Below are 17839 nucleotides of genomic sequence, written 5' to 3'. Positions count from 1 at the left end.
ACCCTCCCCTGCCAGGTGTGCGGGGCGGGAGGTGGCCAGCCCCAGGGCTGAGGCTAGGGCGGAGGGGACCCGGGGGCGGGAAGCCACACGGGGTACTTCCGCACAGGGCCCGTGACACACATAGTCGCTTTGCCCCTGCCCCCAGCACTCTAGAGTGACCCCCCCCACCTTCCACTCTGACTCTGGTTCCACCTACAGAACCTTTATTGAGCACCTGCCCTGTGGAGGGATGTGTGCAACGTGGAGCCCCTCCACACCAGCCCCAACTGCTGCAGGGACCACCTGGCCCCCAGGACACCCCCAGCTCCTTCTGACACCCATCTGTTGGGCATCTGTGATGCCCTGCAGCACGGGGACCCCGGTTGGCCCAGCACCAGCCCCCAGCACAGGCAGCAGCGGGGGTCTCTGGGCTGGGGTGCCATGAGGCTCGTCTGGGAGTGGGACCTGGGTCTCCTCAAGGATTCTGGATCACCACCTGGAACTTACCTGGAAGAGAAGGGCTGGCCTTAGCTCAAGGCTGGGGCCAGAGGGGAGCGAGGGGAGGCTCCCCAGCCGCTCCGAGCCGTTCACCCGGGCCCTGCGCCCTCAGCCCGGGTGGCCCTGGCTGGAGCTCGTTTCCTCACTGGCCTGAGATGGTGGTGCCCCAGACCCATCCCCGGCCTGCGCCCCAGAGCTGTGTGGGTGGCTGGGGGCACGAAGATCAGGCAACAGGTCAGGCACGTAGGTTGTGGGGGAGGGGCCTGGCCCAGTTTCAGTGGCACGTGTGGCTCAGATCCTGCCAGCTCGGGCCCCAGTCCCCCGTGACGCGTGGCCCTGGGGACCGGCAGAGGGGAAGACACCCGAGGGAAGGGTGCCTGGAGGGCTGGTCGCAGGTGGCCCTCAGGTAAGGGTGGGGCCCCGGGGTCAGGAGGACACCCCCTCACACTGGCTGCCTTTGGAGCCCCTCAGCCCAGCACCCGCCCACCCCCTCCAACCCAGGTGACTTCTACTGTGTCCACCTGGGTTCTCGCGCTGGGAAGTGTTTGAAACCACTCGCCCAGGTCCTTGTCGTCGGCTCTCTCCTCCAGACTGGCATGCCCCTGGGAGGCAGTCTAGGAGGACATCGGGGCAGGGCCGTGGATAGGCCGCACCTACTGTGAGGCCTGGGCCCGTGACTTCAGGTCTCTGGACCATAGATTCCCATCTGCAGTGGGGCTGGGGGGCCCGGCCCCCAGGAGCGGGGGGGTGCCCCTGGCACACTCGAGGGACGGGAACCTCCCCCACCCCAACTCACAGGCGGGCAGGGCTGCCACGGAGGCGGTGACCAGGCTCCTGACGCCCAGGGTGCTGAGGGTGCCACGCAGGAGGCCGCAGGTGAAGGCCAGGAACTGGGGGCGGGGGACACGGGTCACCGTGGGCAGAGCAGGGGGAGGCCAACACCCCGGGGCCACGCCGGGCTTGAGGGTTTGCAGGGGGAAGTCCCCCTCCCTCTCCCAGGGTCCTGGGCTTGGGAAGAGGCCTGCCTCGGGCTGGAGTCCTGCATGGTACCTTGGGCGCTTCCTCCAGGTACTGCAGACCCGAGGCCATCCGGACGAGGAGGGGGAAGCTGTTGTCCTGCAGGACGTAGGTCCCCTGGGGACAGAGGAGGGTCTGAGGGAGCTGGGGTGGCGCCTTTACCTTTGTGGTGGTGGGGGGAGGGGAAGCAAGGGCCCAGTGCCGCCACCCTGAGGTCTGGAAGGACCTTTCCCTCAAAACGGCTGTGGTTGGTCTTGGGCCGTCCTTCAGGGCTGTACAAGGACCTGCGGGCCCTCCGACCAGGGCCTGGTGTCCTCCCCCCCACGCCCCTGCTGCACGACTTCCAGGGTGCCCGGTGGGGAGAAGGTGCAGCCCAGGCCATCGGGCCACCAGCCGGGCCCAGCGTGGGCGCCTAATGGGAACGAGGCTCAGGTGCAGACAAGCAGTGTCAGGCCGAGGCAAGACCGCCAGCCGCGAGGGGCCGGTCCTGGGGGGGCGCTTGTGGGGAGGCCCTGAGAGGGGCTGGGCCTGCTGTGACTGCCCTGAGCCGGGGGTCCCCTCCCTGGGTCTCCGGCCTCTGCCCGCTCTCAGCCCGGGGGGCACACACCTGGTGGTTGGTGCGGAGGCTGTCCATCTGCTTGTGGAACACGGCCACCCACAGGTCTTTGCACAGGAACTTGAGGACGTCCAGCTCCTCCCTGAAGGCTAGCGTCTCCCGGGGCAGCCTGGGGGGCAGCGGCAGACACCGTGGGGGCCAGGCTGGGGGAGCCCCGAGGTGAGGAAGAGGGAAGAGACTGGCCCGGGATCCCGTGGGGAGAGAGGCACCCTCCCTGCCCATTTGCCCAGGAAGGGATCCCACCGCGGGTCCCGCCCGCCTCTCACCTCTCGCCCAGGGCCTGGCCCACGCGGAAGCCCATGCCCTCCAGGACCAACAGGCTGGTTTTCTGTCCCTAGAAGGCCAGGGAAGGGAGGCTCAGAGGCCCTCGGCCACCTCCACCCGGGAGCCAGCCGGTGTGGCAGCTGAGGGGAGCTTGTGCGTCCCTGCCGGTGCAGGGAGACAAGACCCAGGATAGAGGGCTTCCTGAGTGGCAGGCTGGCTCCACAGAACGCATCAGCCCTCAGGCCCCGCTCGCCCTCACTCAGGAAAAATGGGGGTCTTGCCAAGGCTCAGCCTCACCCCTGTTGTCTTTCCTGGCAACACCCATCACTTCCTGTGTGTACTTTTCAGCGTCCGTCCTTACAACACCCTGTGGGGTAGCACTCCCGTCACCCCAGAAACTCAAGGTGACTTGCCCTGGGGCTCATGTGGCGAGCAAGGGGGCAGCAGTGAAGGGGTCACGAGGGGTGGGCCCCCGGCCCAGCCAGCAGGTGGCTGAAAAGTCAACTATGATCATGAGGCCTTCAATATGAGCCGAGACTCCTGGGAGGGACCCTCAGGGGCTCAGGGGAGGCAGGGGTTCGGCGTGCTCGGCAAAGGCAGTGGTGGCCAAGTGGCCTTCCAGGGGCAGGCCAGGGTCCCGCGGTGGGGGCTGAGGCTTGGGGACGGAACGACAGGAGGCCATACTTGCTGTCCGTCCACGTGCTCTGGAGCGCAGACAGCGTGGCTGGAGGAGAGCCGACCTGTCTATGTTGCTGATCTGTGTGACCCAGAGAGAGCTGAGTGGCCCTGACTCAGGGCATCAGAAACACCAGGATGGCGTTAGGGGGGCCGGGCACACACCGGGGGCTTGTGAGAAACATATGCTGAATGAGCAAAGTGAGGAATCGGGACCTGGGCCTACGCTGTGCCGGCTGCCTTGTGCAGAACCCCTTGTTTAACAGCCCCATAAGATAGGTTGTGTTTCACATCTGGAGACTGGGGTGCAGAGGGGTTAGGTCAGACCTCCCAGAGGCACCTTTGGACCTGAGCAGGTCCGGCTCCTGCATGTAGGTGGCTGACGGACAGGCGATCAGGGCAACACTCGCAGCTGTCGGTGCCCCGGGGAAGTGGCAAGGGCTGAGGTTGGCCGAGGGGAGGTACCAGGAGTGGGGGGACTGGAGCAGAGGTGCCCCGCGTGATGGCCCCCTCCTCTGCTGGGCCACACAATACCCAGACCCTGGCCCGCCATTCCGCCTTTCTCCTGTGGGAACTGGGCCTGGGGAAGGACGCAGCTTCCTGCCCATGACACCGGCGTGTGCATGTCCTCTGGCATGGCAGGGCTGGCCTCGGCGGGGGAGGCTGATTAGATGACTAAGGTGTGCAAGATCTGAGCTCGGGTGTGAGAGGCAGAGAGGGGAACACATGCCTGGTGGCTGGGTCCAGGGTCCGGATCCTTATCAGCTGTGGGCCTGGGGCAGTGGCCAGCTGCCCTGTGCCTCAGTTTCCTCCTGTGTAAAAGGAGGACCTTCCCAGGGCCCTCGTGAGGATTAAAGGAGTGGATAAGTGCAAGCCAAGTGCCCCGAGTTGGGCTCAGGAAGCGTTACTGTCGTCATTTGTGGCCTCTGCACCTGTCAGCCTGCTGATGAGCTGGGAATGGCAAAAGGGAAGGAAAAGCCCACAAAGGAGGGGCTCTGTTCTGTGGGTGGACGTATCTCAGCACCTGGTTCACTGCCCGGCCCTCAAAATGCCTCTGCTGCTCTTGCATCACCTCCCTGCTCTGGAGAACTCCTAGAGGGGGCCGGACGGGGCTCCGCTCTGCCCAAGCGCACCTGTGTTCCCAGGACTGCCCCACTCATCCCGCGGTCACTTCCTAGCTTCCCTGCAGGAGCTCACACACCATGTCTAGTGGGGATGACAAGCTGGTGACAGGGTTAAGTGGGGGGCGGGGGGGGTCCAATCTCCTGGGGGTGGGTGACCGGCAGCTAGCAACACAGCTGCTGCTGGCCTCACGGTCCCAGCCCTCAAAAGAGGCCAGGTAAATATCTGCTGCACTGCAGAGACTGGAGGTGGGAGGGAGAGGGGGCATAAAGCAAGCAGGGCGGAGGAGAGGCAGCGGGGAGGGGAAAGGGGGGAGGAAGTGTGACGGGGGTGGGTTCTAGGGAGGGGAGGGCGGCAGGGCTGGCACACCCCAGGCCCTGCAAAAGCTCCCCCGACACTAGGGGGTCATCACTGCTATGGAGGGAGGGCAAGGGGCCTCTCCCATCCTGTCCTGAGCCTGTGGAGCCCGGCCCAGCCAGAGCCGCTGCATTTCTGGGCTCCCCGCACCTGCTGCAGCCAGGTTTACACGAGAGCCCCCGGAGAGGAACTGAGATGATGGGAGAAGCGGGGCAGGGGGGGCCATGAGAGAAGGGTTATTTAGTGTGGGCACCAAGGGCGCCCACGAGCAGCATGGGCGCTCGGAGGAAGGAACGAGCCGACAAGGGAACATTCGTGGAAATGAACGTGGTGGCCAAAAGAAATCTCTTGGCAAGGGAGCCGAAAAAGAGAGAACTCTGGAAAGTCGCTAAAACCTCACAGATTGTTAAGGAGACAAAAGAAAAGAAAAGTTGACACGTGGAAAGAGACCCAGAAAGTCTACGATTCCTCTGAGCGCCACAGATGGAACAACAACAGGAGAAGAAACAAAGAGGAAAACGTGCTCAGCTGTGCTTGGCTAAAGGCAGATTCAGGCGTCCATACTGAAAAGGGCCACAGAGCCCCGAGCAGGAGGAACGTGAAACCAGTAAACCACACTGCCTCCCCCTGTGCCGTCCTGGACTGCTGGGTGGGGGAGTGCTGCGTGCCGGGCCCCTCAGTTATTTGTGAGGTTCAGCCCCCACTGGTAGGGCCGCGCTATGCTGGCCCAGGGCGGGGCAGTCCAGATCCTGCCTCAAGCACAGGGAGAAGGGATGACTTCTGACTTCCCCAGCGTGAACGGCCCCAGAAGATGCAAAAGAAGTATGGTGAGGAGACTTCCCTGGTGGTCCGGTGGCTAAGACTCCGAGCTCCCAGTGCAGGGGGCCCAGGTTCGATCCCTGGTCAGGGAACTAGATCCCACATGCCGCAACTAAGGATCCCATGTGCAGCAACTAAAAGACCAAAGATCCGGCGTGCTACAACTAAGACTCGGTGTGGCCAAAGAAATACATTTTTTTTCTTTAAAAAAAGGAAGTATGGTGAGTGACCAGGTGAGAGCACACCTCCCAACCTGTTGCTAGTCTTCTCCCCCATCATCCACCCAGGCAGTCTCCAGACAACCGCAGATCCCACCTTCCCTGCTGAGACTCGAAGAGCTGGCCCAGTCCTCCATCTGTCTGCCCCTCCGGCTACCCCTCACCTGTGCTCTGGGCTCCTCCCCCGCCCAGTGTCCCTCCCATCTCATCCACGTGGCCAGGGAGGACTTCCAAAGAAGTAAATCTGAGCCTGGCGACCTCAGTTTAAACCTTCTACGGCCCCCACCACCCTCAGGACAGAGCCCCAGTTCGCTCACAGGTGCCCCACTGCTGGCTCTGCAGCCTCAGAGGCACCACACCCCACTGCCATCCACGTTTCCAGGAACCAGGTGGTTTCCCAGGCTCTGGCCTGAGGACAAGGACTGTATCTGATGGCTGCACCACCCCCTCCCCCAGGCCCTCCTGAGAGAAGGGGCTGGCTGAGCGCTCACTGGGCTTCGGTGGACAAGGGCCCGGCCCGCACAGCTGTTCCCGGGGCCTCCAGAGGACAGCTCATTCCCACGCAGACTTCACTCCTTTGCCCACAGGTTCCCCTTATCCTCAAAGCTCCTGAGATGAAGAAACCACAGCCGCCTCCTCTTCCTCCTCCCCCCCCACCCTTCCTCCCCCACCCACCCTTCCTCCCGGAACTTTTCCTGCTCAGATAACAAAGGCCCTTTGACCTTCCTGTTCCTCCAGCCAGCCTTCCACTCAACCCTCCAGGAGAATCCATTCAACAGCTACAAATAACCAGGCAGGAGGTGGAGATCAAAAAGCCCTCAACAATGACTGTGGCTCCTGGGTGCCTGGCTGTGGGGACAGAGATGAACCAGCCACCATGGCTTTCCTCAAGGGGCTCTGGGACTGGTGAAGCTGCTGCCACAGACAAGCTCTGACCTGGATGCCTGAGTCCCGATTTTGCCTCTGATACCGGAAAAGCCCTTCCTGTCTGGTGTCTCAGTCCCTCGCCTGTAAAATGGGATAATAACGTCAACCCTGGAGGGCTGTTCTGAGGACTAAATCAGATAAAGCACTGTGCTGGAGCCGAGAAGTATCCAAGAAGCAGACAGGACACTTGCTGGACCAAAAAGAAGGAGCAGAGAGGGGAGGGGCCAGGAGCAAAAGAGAAGACTGCGGGGAAACCAGGCAGCTGCCCACGACGTGCTGCTCAGAAACAGGGTTTGCCAGCTTGAAGGAATGTAGAGAGATGGCAGTCTTCACTCTGGCTGCACACGGGAACTACCCAGGAGCTCTGAAGCCCAATGTCCAGGCCACCTCCCAGCCCAGTTCTGCCGGAATTCCTGGTGTGGGAACCCCAGCAATGGGGCCGCGGAGGCAGCCAGGCAGAGAGCCATTGCCAAAGGTCGTGGGCACATTTGTGCTCTGAAAACCCTGTGCTGAGCAAAGCTGAGTAACCGCGTGTCCCCCACACTTGCTTGGCCACATCAAAATCCTCCCAAGAGTGTCAGGGAAGATGCTGAGGCAGGTGAGAGTTTATAGCACAGGATTTGGAAGTGGGAGGCCCAGTTAATTCCTGACTCTGCCACTTGACAGCAAAGACTCCATCCATCAAAGCCTCTGTTCCTCGCCTACAAAGCGGGGAGGATCATGCTGACCTCAGTGGGTTGTTATGAAATCAGGAATGTGAGGCCCCTGCGGGCACCTGGTGGGTGTTACTGTTGGCCACAATACTAAGTGAACCCCAGTCCCCACCCTCACCCTCCAGGGCACAGGGGCTGTGCTCACTTCTTCAACAAACCCACACTGGGATTTTCCTGGTGGTCCAGTGGTAAAGAATCCGCCTGTCAGTATAGGGGACACGGGTTCGATCCCTGGTCCTGGAAGTTTTTACACGCCGTGAGGCAACTAAGCCCATGCACCACATCTACTGAGCCCATGTGCCACAAACACTGAAGCCTGCCCACTCCAGAGCTCCACAGGAGAAGCCACGCCAGTGAGAAGCACCACAGCTAGAGTAGCCCCTGCTCACTGCCACTGGAGAAAGCCCAAGTGCACCAACAAAGACACAACACAGCCAAAACCAAACAAATAATAAATTAAAAAATATATACATCCATTCTGAGGACCTACTATATGGTGATCAACGCAGACCTGGTCCCTGCCCACACCACAAAGCACGAAGTCTGGCAGAGGAGACAGCAGGAATTAAAGGATCATAATTCTGATTCGTATGGTGGTGTGGGAGGGGGAATGTGCAAACGGAACAAAGATACCCCCACTTCCACTGAGGGCTTCCCCGAGGAAGGGACATTTGAACTGAAGGATTAATAGGTTTCAATGTAGTATTGACATGCTGCTAAGTCGCTTCAGTCGTGTCCGACTCTGTGCGACCCCATAGATGGCAGCCCACCAGGCTCCACTGTCCCTAGGAGTCCCCAGGCAAGAATACTGGAGTGGGTTGCCATTTCCTTCTCCAGTGCATGAAAGGGAAAAGTGAAAGTGAAGTCGCTCAGTCGTGTCCGACTCCCAGCGACCCCATGGACCGCAGCCTACCAGGCTCCTCCGTCCATGGGATTTTCCAGGCAAGAGTACTGGAGTGGGGTGCCATTGCCTTCTCCCAGTATCGACATGGCAGGTAAAATAAGCTGGAAGATGAAGAAGGCGGCTGGTATGGAGTAGAGAGGCGGGAAGCCACACTGCAGCGGGGAGGGGACAGACGGGACCTGTATTTAGACAGTGGAACAGGCAGGGCCTGGCTGATGGCTAGAGGTGAGGGAGTAAAGGCGGTTATTGGAGACCCTTGGGTTCCTTGTTTGAATGCCAGGATGGATGGGGTGCTGGGGCACTGCAATCCTCTCCCTGACAGACAGGCCAGTGCACATTCCCTCTCCCACGTGTTATCGTTCTCACAGCATTTCCCCAAGGTACAATATAGATGCATTTATCTGATTTGTCTGTTTCCCCCACTACAACGTAAGCTCCACAAGGCAAGGGTTTTGCACAGTTTGCTGAGTAATCTCCAGCCTCTACAGCAAGGCCTGGCACCTTGCACGTTTTAATAGTTAAGAGTTTGTTGAATCTATGTTGGGATGATAACAAGCAACAGCCTTGTTAGGGCTCCTGGACCGGGAAGAAAACATAGATCAATAAAAATGTCTTGCATATTGATGATGATGATAGAATAATAATGAAAGAAGTGGGCATAGCACTCACTTATTAGGCATCTACTTTCTCCCTAACCCTTTCTTCTTAGTACCAGATTTTGCATTTATTTTTTTAGTACCAGATTTTAAAACAGAGCTCCATGTTTTGAGGGCTGATTATGTGTTAGACATGGCACTAAGTGCTTTCAAGTCTGAGCATTTTTCATAAGGACCAACTTTCAAAATTTCAAGCACGCTCTAAGGCCTCCTCTTGCCTGGAATGTTCTCCCCCCTACTTATCCCCAGGGCTTGCTTCTTCCCTTCTTTTCCTCAGAAAGGCCTTCCTCCACTATCCACCACTCCATCCGTTTCCTTTCCCTGATTCTACTTAAGTTTTCTTTATAGGACTTCTCACTAGCAGGTGGCACATTTATTGCTATTTTTATTGTTTGCGTGGGTGCCCTGCTCAGTCATGTTCAACTCTTTGTCACCCCAGTCCGATAGGCTCCTCTGTCCGTGATATTTTCCCTGCAAGAACACTGGAGTGGGTTGCCATTTCCTCCTCCGGGGATCTTCCCGATCCGGGGATCTTCCCGATCCAGGGATCCAACCCATGTCTCCAGCATTGGCAGGCGGATTCTTTACCACTGAGTCAGCTGGGAAGCCCATTGTTTGTGTAACTTCCCTACTAAAAGGTTAAGCTTTGTGAGGACAGGGAAACAAGTGCCTAGGAAACAGTAAGTGCTCAGTAAGTTTGTTGAATGAATGTCTCACCGAGTCTTAGGTGCTGTTATGATCCCATTTTACAAGGGGGTAAACTGAGGCACGCAGAACGAATCACTGGCTTTCACACCCAGGGTGAGTGGCGCAGACGGGATTTAACCCAGGCAGTAAGTCCTCAATACATACCAAGCAATCGTAATTACCACCCTCTTACTCTATGTCAGGCTTTGAGCTAAGAGCTCGTCCCCGAGCTGTCTCGCACAGTTCTAGGAGTAACCCGCGAGCCCGGCCCTGTCCGGACCCGGTTTTGCAGAGGCGGAAGCCGGCAGTGGAGGTCTCTGCGATCAGAAGCGGGGCGGGTATTCGGCCCGAGCCGCTGCCGCTCCCTCCGCGCCTCCCGGGGCCTCGACTGGCTTTCCCGCCGCGGCCTGTGGCTCCTCCCCACCAGGGCCCGGCGCTCACCCCGGGGCTGGGGTCTGGATCTTGAGCCCACAGCTCCGCTACCATCTCGGTGTGCAGAAACTCGAACAGTGCCGGGTCCGCCATGCGCGGGTCTCAGTCGCCTAACAACCGCTCAGCGTCTCGTGTTCTCATTGGCCCAGTTGGGCAAGCCCCGCCTCCTGCTCCTTAAACGCGGCCCGCCCACCCTTGCTTCCATTGGTGTTTCAGGCTAGCCTCGCCTTCCTTTCCTGGGCTCTCGTGGTGCGCGCGCGAACCCGGGAGACTAGGGGGAGGGCCTGCTTTGTCTGTATTAGCCGCGCGTGACAAGCACCTCCGCCCTTCCCGCTGTTTCTTCACCGTTTCCGGGTCCGCGAGCGTTTCCATTGGTCGAGTCGCTGGTTACACGTGACAGCTCGTCTTTTAGACTCTCTATTTGTCCACTCTTCTCGCAGCACAACCCGGAAGCGCCAGCCCAACCGCTTTCCTATTGGCCGTGCCTTTATTCACGCGGCTCTTTACAGAGGCCCCAACATCTGGTCCGGAGGGCTTACTTCCTGGTTGGTAGCCGGGCGGCCCAGGTGATAGGCCGCCAACAGCCGCCCAACTTTCTCCCGTATTGGTTGGGGCTGCCGCGCTCCTCGGTAAAGACGCCGCACTTCGGATAGGTAGAGGATCCCGCAGGCTCGGAGCTCTGGTGACCCGGTACGGTCTTCGGTGATAATGCTCGCCCCCCGACCCTTCGTGCATCCTCCCCCGAGTCCAGTTGGACTGTTACCCTTTCTGTGATGGAGGCCCTGGTTCCCGAGCGGCTCAGAAACCCGTGTGCTTCCGAATCCGTCACAGGCTTGGAGGACAGTGTGGAGGGTGTGGCCTCTGCTAGGAAGCAAAATCGGGAAGAATTTAGTTTAGGATTCTGGGACCTTGTGTCTCAGAGTCTTGATCGAACTTGGTGGTCCTCAGTTTTCCCATCAGTACACTGAAGAGGCAGAGTCCAGTAGTTTCTACCATCATTAGGGCTGATGGGCTCAGTTTGCAGAAACTGAGGCCCAGGCAGGCAGTGACCCCAAATTGTTGAGATAGTGGAGGAGGTGAGAATCCAGAAACTGCAGCTTTTAACCACGGCAGGGCGCCCGCCTCTCATATCATCCTTTCCCACGTCTTCTCCCTAGCTCGCGCCATGGAGTCCCAGAGTCGTCGGCGGAAGCCTGAGACTTTGGTGCAGGGGGAAGCGGCCGAGTCGGACTCGGATCTCTCTGCGTCCTCGTCGGAGGAGGAGCTGTACTTGGGCCCCTCGGGCCCAACGCGCGGCCGCCCCACAGGACTGCGAGTGGCCGGGGAGGCCGCGGAGACCGACTCGGACTCGGACCCGGAGCCAGAGCCGAAGGCCGCGCCGCGGGACCTGCCTCCGCTCGTGGTGCAGCGGGAGACGGCCGGGGAGGCCTGGGCTGAGGAGGAGGCCCCGGCGCCCGCCCCCGCACGCTCACTGCTGCAGCTCCGGCTGGCTGAGAGCCAGGCGCGGCTGGACCACGATGTAGCGGCCGCGGTGAGCGGCGTGTACCGCCGCGCGGGCCGTGATGTGGCCGCCTTGGCCGGTAGGCTGGCGGCTGCCCAGGCAGCGGGATTAGCCGCAGCCCACAGCGTGCGCCTGGCGCGGGGGGACCTCTGCGCGCTGGCGGAGCGTCTGGACATCGTGGCCAGCTGCCGCCTGCTGCCCGACATCCGCGGTTTGCCGGGGACCGAGCCTGAACAAGATCCGGGACCGAGAGCCTAGCCATGACCCACTGTCTCCACTGACTGTTCCCTGGGGGTAGGCCTTGCGGCCTCTTGACCTGGCTCTCTGCTCTGTTTAGCCACCCATCTTGCTGTCACCCTCAGGGATAACCTCGCCTCTGGATAATGCTGGGTGTGTGTGTGTACCTGCTGGACCGTAGCATCTGGTTCCTCCCCCTGGGCTTGGCCTTTACTTCTTGGTTCAGAGCTTGTGTCTGAAACTTGACTCCAACTCTTGGGTACCTAGCTGCCTTTTGATCTGTCTCCCTCTTAAGGGCTCATGGAGCCTCATCTTTCCTTTCTCTCTCTGACTTCCTCAGTTTGGTTTCTGTTCACAGGGGCTGGACCTGCTTCTTTCTCCCCACGGGAGCCCCAGAATCCGGTAGAATGTTGATTCCCTGATATCTTCCTTTACTCCCCTTGGCTCTGTCTCTCCTTTCCCCACTTCTGGAATTTTGTCCCTCTAATCTGGACCCTTTTTCTGCTCCCCAGGCTTGGCCTTGATTCCATCTCCGCCTTCTGGTCCTTGCTCTGCCACCTCTTGGCTCCTCCTTGGGCTTAGCCCTGCCCTCTTGGCCTGATCTTGTTTCCTGGGTCCAGCTGTACCCTTAGTTTTGGTTCTGCTTCTTTTTGCTTCTCCCATTCTGTTTAAACTACCTGCTTACTTCTGGGCTCCAGGGATCCCCTATGATTTTCTTCATCAGGTCCAAGATGAGGCTCCCTCCTGACCCAAGGAAGTCCCTCTCCCAGCTGTCCAGGCCCAAGGTGGCATCTCCTCCAGGACCAAATTGGTGTATCCTTCCCACCCCCCAGGCTGAGATTATGCCTTCTGCCCAAGCTCTAGGTATGAGCTCCAGGGCTCCTCCTGACTCACCAGGCTGAGAGTGTCCCCAGCAGGCACTGAGGGCCCAGTACAGGCTCGCCTTGGACCTTTGTGTGCAATATGACACCACTTTGCAGATAAGGACCATGTGTAGTTTGTTTGTTCATTATCTTCCCTGGATGCTATGGATGCTAAAAGGGCTTGGATTTCTGGGTTAGCTCCTTCTGTCTCCTCCTCCTCACTGCTCCCTCTTCTCCCAGCCCCAGCCCCTCAGTCCCATTCACATGTATTCCCCTCCCCCACTCTCTTATTCCAACCTGAGCTGAGATCTGAGCTCCCAAGATGGAGACGTGCTAAGAGCGCTCTATGGCAAACGTTAAAACTCAAGACCTTCACTGATATGATCAGTTCCTCTTATCTCCCCATCTAAGCTGGGGGCGGGTCCATAGGCGATTCTACTGCGAATGTGAGTCCCAAGAAAGGGATCCTTCCCACCTGGCTGATTGAAGGTGAACTTGTAGCTAGGAAATTGGGGCCCCATGTTTTTTCACTCTGGTTCTGCACTTACTTGTATTTTGTTCATTCACGACACATTTACTGAGCTCCTGTTCTGTGCCTGTCCTGAGCCAGGCACTGGAGATGCCCCACCCAGGCTGGGCCCTCTCAGAGCTGGCAATCCACTTGGGAAGACAGACATTAAAATATTATTGTGTAAGTGGATAGTCTTAATAATTGTAATTTATACCTGGACTATAATTTTTCTGGCATTGTGGTCAGTGCCCTAAAGAAATGCAGGAGTTTTGTGAGAGTGTAACTGAAATCTGTCAGACTTTGTTTGGAGGATGGTCAGATGGCTTCCATGAGGAAGTGATGAGTGAGTTTGAGGTGTAAAAAAAACCCTGAAGGTGTAAAAAGATGAAACGTGGGGTGGAAAAGTGTTGTGAGCAGCAGGAGCAGCATATGCAAAGGCCCTGAGTCAGAAGAGGGCATAGCCTATTTAATAACAGAAAAGGGTGCTATCTTCTAGTCTCTACCTGGAATGGGGAGACCAGGGGAGATGGGGTGGTGAGTGCTGTGCTAGCAGGGGCCAGACAAAGCTGGGCTTTTAAACCAAGTAAAAATCCTTGGTCTTTATTGAACAGCCAACAAACAGAGAATGATGCCATCTGGTAAATGTGTTTTGTGAAGGAGCCTCAGACTGATGCTTCTGCAGTGTGGTTGCCTCTGAAAAATACCCAGAAATACTGGTTTCAAAATCAAACCTCCTTTTAAATGTACAGCTGAGCTCAGAGCATGGGAAATCTGTACTCAAATTGCAGCGGTAGCTTCAAACCACCGTTGTCCTGACAGTATTTGCCAATACCAGATACTCAAAGCCTTGGGTTTTTTTTTTTTTTTAATAATTTATTGAAGTATAGTTGATTTATAGCATTGTGATAATTTCTGCTGTACAGCGAAGTGATTCAGTTATTTTTGTTGTTCAGTCGCTCAGTCATGTGACCCCATGGACTGCATGCAGCATGCCAGGCTTCCCTGCCTTTCACTATTTCCTGGAGTTTGCTCAAACTCATGTCCATTGAGTCTATATATGTTCTTTTTCATATTCGTTTCCATTATGGTATATATATTGAATATAGTTCCTGTGCTATACAGCAGGACCTTGTTGTTTATTTTATATATAATAGTTTGCATCTGCTGACCCCAAACTCCCAATCCTTTGCTCCCCCACCCTCTTGGCAACTACAAGTCTGTTCTCTATGTCTTTGAATCTACTCTGTTTTGTAAATAAGTTCATTTGTGTCCTGTTTTAGATGTAAGTGTAAGTAGATATCACATGTAAGTGATATATAGTATTTATTTTTTTGTGTGACTTACATCACTTAGTATGATCATTTTTAAGTCCATCCAGTTTGCTGCAAACGGCATTTCATTCTTTTTTATGGCTGAGTAATATTCTATTGTAGACATATATTACATCTTTATCCATTCCCCTGTCAGTGAGCGTTTAGGTTGTTTTCACATCTTGGTTATTTTAAGTTGTGCTCCTATGAACTTTGGGATGCATGTGTCTTTTTGAATTATAGTTTTGTCTGGATATATGCCCAGGAGTGGGATTGCAGGATTGTATAAAACCTTGGATTTTAACAGCTGCTGGACCTTGGGCCAGGTGGTTTGGAGACAAGCAGAGGCCCCTGCATAAAACTTGGTCCCTTGAAGAGCTACATGTTCAATGAAAGACTGTGGTAGAAAACTCTGAGTGATACCATTGAGGCACACTTAGGAAACTTGTCCATTTTGTCTTGGGCTGTGCATAAAGGGACTATTTCCTCAGGGAATTCGTAACTACAGGCCTAATTAGGGTTTGGGTTTACCCTTGTAGAGCAATCCAGGAAACCAGAAACGAACTGAAAGTAGGCCACAGCCAGGGGTTACACCCTCAACTGGCCTTCTGTGGAATTACAGCAGATTAATACAGACCAAACAGCTCACAATTGAAAAATGCCAGGCGTACCTGATGATAAAGTAATGAACTAGTGTGGGCTGCTGGTTCCTTTCCCCAACTTCAGCCTTGTAGAAACTGGAAGAAAAAAACAAAATCAGGATCTGAGAAATAGAAAAATGTTGAGTCTTCAAGGACAAAGAGAATTCTGGTTCTGGCATAGTATACTGGTACTTATTTCTTTGTAATAAATGACCAAAAGCTTAGTGGCTGGAAACAACTGTTTTATTATGCCCCAGATTCTGTGGGTCAGGAATTCCAGCAAGGCTCAACCGGAAAATTCTTTGGTTCCTTGGAGTAATGACTGAGGTCACTCAGGTGTTAGCTGGCAAGTGGGTTGGCACAGAGAGTCCCACATGATTTCACTCAGGTGCCTGGACTACACTTACTCAAAGATTAGGCTTGCTGACTGAAGTGTCAATAAGCGGCCTCCTTATATGGCTCAAGCTTCCTCCTAACATGGCAGCCCCTAAGTAATCAGATGCCTTACATGGCAGCTCAGCTGCAAATATATTTCAGTTTTTTTACTTAAAACTTTTCTGGTCATGCCACGCAGCATGTGGGATCTTGCTTCCTGACCAGGGATCAAACCCATGCCCCCTGCATTGAAAGCACGGAGTTTTAACCATGGATTGCCAGAGAAATCCCCAAATATATTTCAGTGGACAAAGTAGAAGCACTCGGGAATGTTCTCAGTTACTAGCTAGTCACTAAGTCCAGCCAAGATTCAAAGGCAGGAGTGGAGGGGAAGGAGACATGGGCCTTTGATGAATGATAGTGTCTGCATTTGTGAATCTATTTTGAAATCACTGCAGGTAGATGAGGGAGTGGATTGTGAAAGAGGCTTTGACTGTTTTGCTCCCTCTCTTTCACGTTGCCTTGGATAAATGATTGCCTGAGACAGCAGCAGCAGCCATGAAGACCCTCTGGGGAGGGTGAGGTCACATCAAGGGTGTTCCAGATTCCTATTTTATTTAATGGGTTGTAACATATTCCTCACATTGCTTTGATGCTCAAATTGTGTCCAGTTTGGCCAGTAGGATCTCTTTTTGAGCTGGCTTCTGTATCCTGTTGACATTTCTCCATCATTGTGTGAATACTTTCTTGCTGTCCAGCACAAGATGATCTAGGCACATCTTGTATTTTTCTCTGCCTCAACCTTGAAATCAGCCATCTGTGCATGGGTCCCTGGTTCCTTTTAGTGGGAAATGGTGTTTAGAAGCCAAGATGTAGGTGCTGGGTGTACTCACTGCTGGCGAGGTATTGCTACTCCCAGGCCCTCTCAATATACAGACCTAAAACAAAAACACAAGCAAGGCAAGCAAAACTACGTTATCAGATAATAATTCAGTAATTCAAATAATTCAAAACAAAACTGCGTAATCCCTATGCCATACACACATCTTAAAACTGGTTTTATTTTTAGAGTGGTTCACAACAAATTAAGTAGAAAGTACAGAGATTCCCATATGCCCCCAACCCTGCCCCTCACAGCCTTCCCCACTATCGATATCCCACACCTGAGTGGTACATTTATTACAGTCGGTGAACCTACACCAACATCATTACCACCCAAAGTGTGTATTTTAGAGTCCACACTTGTTATACATTTTATTGTGCAGGCTTAGTTGAGTCTGGACAGTGAGCTTATGGACCGTAGCCTGCCAGGCTCCTCTGTCCATGGAATTCTCCAGGCAAGAATACTGGAATGGGTTGCCAATTCCTTGTCCTACAGGTTTGGACAAATGTATAAATGATATGCATCTACCAGTAGAATGTCTAAAGGGAATAGTTCAGTTTCCCTGCCCTGAAATTAATCCTGTGTGCTCTCTCTCCCTCCTTCCCTTCCCCCAACCCCTTGGCAACAACTGATCTTTTTAATGTCTCCACAGTTTTGCGTTTTCTGGAATATCATATAGTTAGAATCTTACAGTATGTATCCTTTCAGATTGGCTTGTTTTGCTTAGTAATATTTAAGTTTCCTCCATGTCTTTTCATGGCTGGATAGTTCATTTAATTTGTGTGTGTGTCTGCTCACTGGACTTTATTAAGATGCAATCACTGATAATTACACAGAAGCTACTTGCCTAAGCTGAAATCCTTGAGGTTCACATAAACTTAGTTACACAGATAAATGGCATGTTCAGAACCATAGGAAATATCCCCATGCCCAGGTGATGAAGGCTGGGGGAATGAATCTGCACACTTATTTCAAGCCATTAAAACAGTCTGTGGGCCACACAGTGGTCCCTTGTGTGCCAGAAGTCAAAGAGCTCCTCTGTGCTCCTCCTTTTCTGTGACCTGTAGGATACATGCCCATCACAGAGTTGTAGCTGCTCCCGAGCCTTTACACATTTCTCCAGCTGCTCACATTGCTCTCTCACTGTTAGGGGATCACTGATTCCTCCTCCTCTTCCTCCTCCTTGGGGTCTCCGGACCCGCTCAGCATCCTTTGTTCATCCTCTAGCCCCATATCCGGCTGCATTTCTGGACTCAACACGAGCAGCAACAACTTAGTTCATTTCTTTTTAGTGCTGAATAATATCCTATTTGGAGGTACCACAAATGCACCTGCTCTAGGACATCTTGGCTGCCTCCAAATTTTAGCCATTATGAATTTAAAGCCGCTATTTGTGTGCAGGTTTTTGTGTTGATACACACTTCAGCTCCTTTGGATAAATACCAAGGAGCACAATTGTTGGCACACATTGTTTGTATTTCTTTCTATTCCAGTCTGACATCACGGGTTAGTTCTAGTTCTTTCTAAAAGGGACTTTCCAAGGGCAAAATCCTACAGATCTGGAAAGCATGGAGGACGATGCCACATGTGCTTGGAAAGACGAAAAGCACACAGATGAGTGAAAAGATCTTAGC

The 17839-nt window shown here is 54.9% G+C and overlaps 2 protein-coding genes and 1 pseudogene across 3 annotated transcripts; 1 reads left to right on the top strand and 2 right to left on the bottom strand.

Annotated features, from left to right (window-relative positions):
- Window positions 1–186: 186 nt before the first annotated feature.
- Window positions 187–10023, bottom strand: TRAPPC6A (trafficking protein particle complex subunit 6A). Of its 2 annotated transcripts, none has more exons than XM_081515795.1 (6): window positions 9894–10023; window positions 2377–2444; window positions 2102–2253; window positions 1528–1611; window positions 1274–1367; window positions 187–486 (listed from the first exon to the last, which is right to left on the bottom strand). In XM_081515795.1, the coding sequence occupies exons 1-6, from the start codon at window positions 9975–9977 to the stop codon at window positions 483–485; spliced, it is 486 nt and encodes a 161-aa protein (XP_081371921.1). In that variant the 5' UTR covers window positions 9978–10023; the 3' UTR covers window positions 187–482. The 2 variants fall into 2 exon arrangements, with proteins under 2 accessions (XP_081371921.1, XP_081371922.1); XM_081515796.1 differs by having other exon boundaries at window positions 2102–2219.
- Window positions 10024–10524: 501 nt separating this feature from the next.
- On the top strand, window positions 10525–14120 carry BLOC1S3 (biogenesis of lysosomal organelles complex 1 subunit 3). Its single transcript, XM_081515794.1, has 2 exons — window positions 10525–10574; window positions 11042–14120. Exon 2 carries the CDS (start codon window positions 11050–11052, stop codon window positions 11641–11643), a length of 594 nt encoding a protein of 197 aa, XP_081371920.1. The 5' UTR covers window positions 10525–10574; window positions 11042–11049; the 3' UTR covers window positions 11644–14120.
- A 3037-nt stretch (window positions 14121–17157) lies between these two features.
- Window positions 17158–17438, bottom strand: LOC145515423 (cytochrome b-c1 complex subunit 6, mitochondrial pseudogene; annotated as a pseudogene).
- Between the last annotated feature and the right edge of the window lie 401 nt (window positions 17439–17839).

The sequence above is a fragment of the Giraffa tippelskirchi genome, chromosome 7 (assembly GCF_054371585.1).
Source record: "Giraffa tippelskirchi isolate mGirTip1 chromosome 7, T2T-mGirTip1v1.2.pri, whole genome shotgun sequence".
In the NCBI taxonomy this organism is placed as follows: Eukaryota; Metazoa; Chordata; class Mammalia; order Artiodactyla; family Giraffidae; genus Giraffa; species Giraffa tippelskirchi.
The sequence above is the reverse complement of the archived record's forward strand: the minus strand, read 5'-3'. Positions and strand labels throughout refer to the sequence as shown.

What these genes read in the sequence shown, in the direction of transcription:
- TRAPPC6A (XM_081515795.1), bottom strand. Translation starts at nt 9,977, where the DNA reads ATGGCGGACCCGGCACTGTTCGAGTTTCTGCACACCGAGATGGTAGCG. An exon ending in ATCCAGACCCCAGCCCCGGG is followed by an intron (nt 2,445 to 9,893) that starts GTGAGCGCCGGG and finishes CTGGCCTTCTAG; the next exon opens with GGACAGAAAACCAGCCTGTT. An exon ending in GGCCAGGCCCTGGGCGAGAG is followed by an intron (nt 2,254 to 2,376) that starts GTGAGAGGCGGG and finishes GGGCTCCCCCAG; the next exon opens with CCTGGCCCCCACGGTGTCTG.
- BLOC1S3 (XM_081515794.1), top strand. Translation starts at nt 11,050, where the DNA reads ATGGAGTCCCAGAGTCGTCGGCGGAAGCCTGAGACTTTGGTGCAGGGG.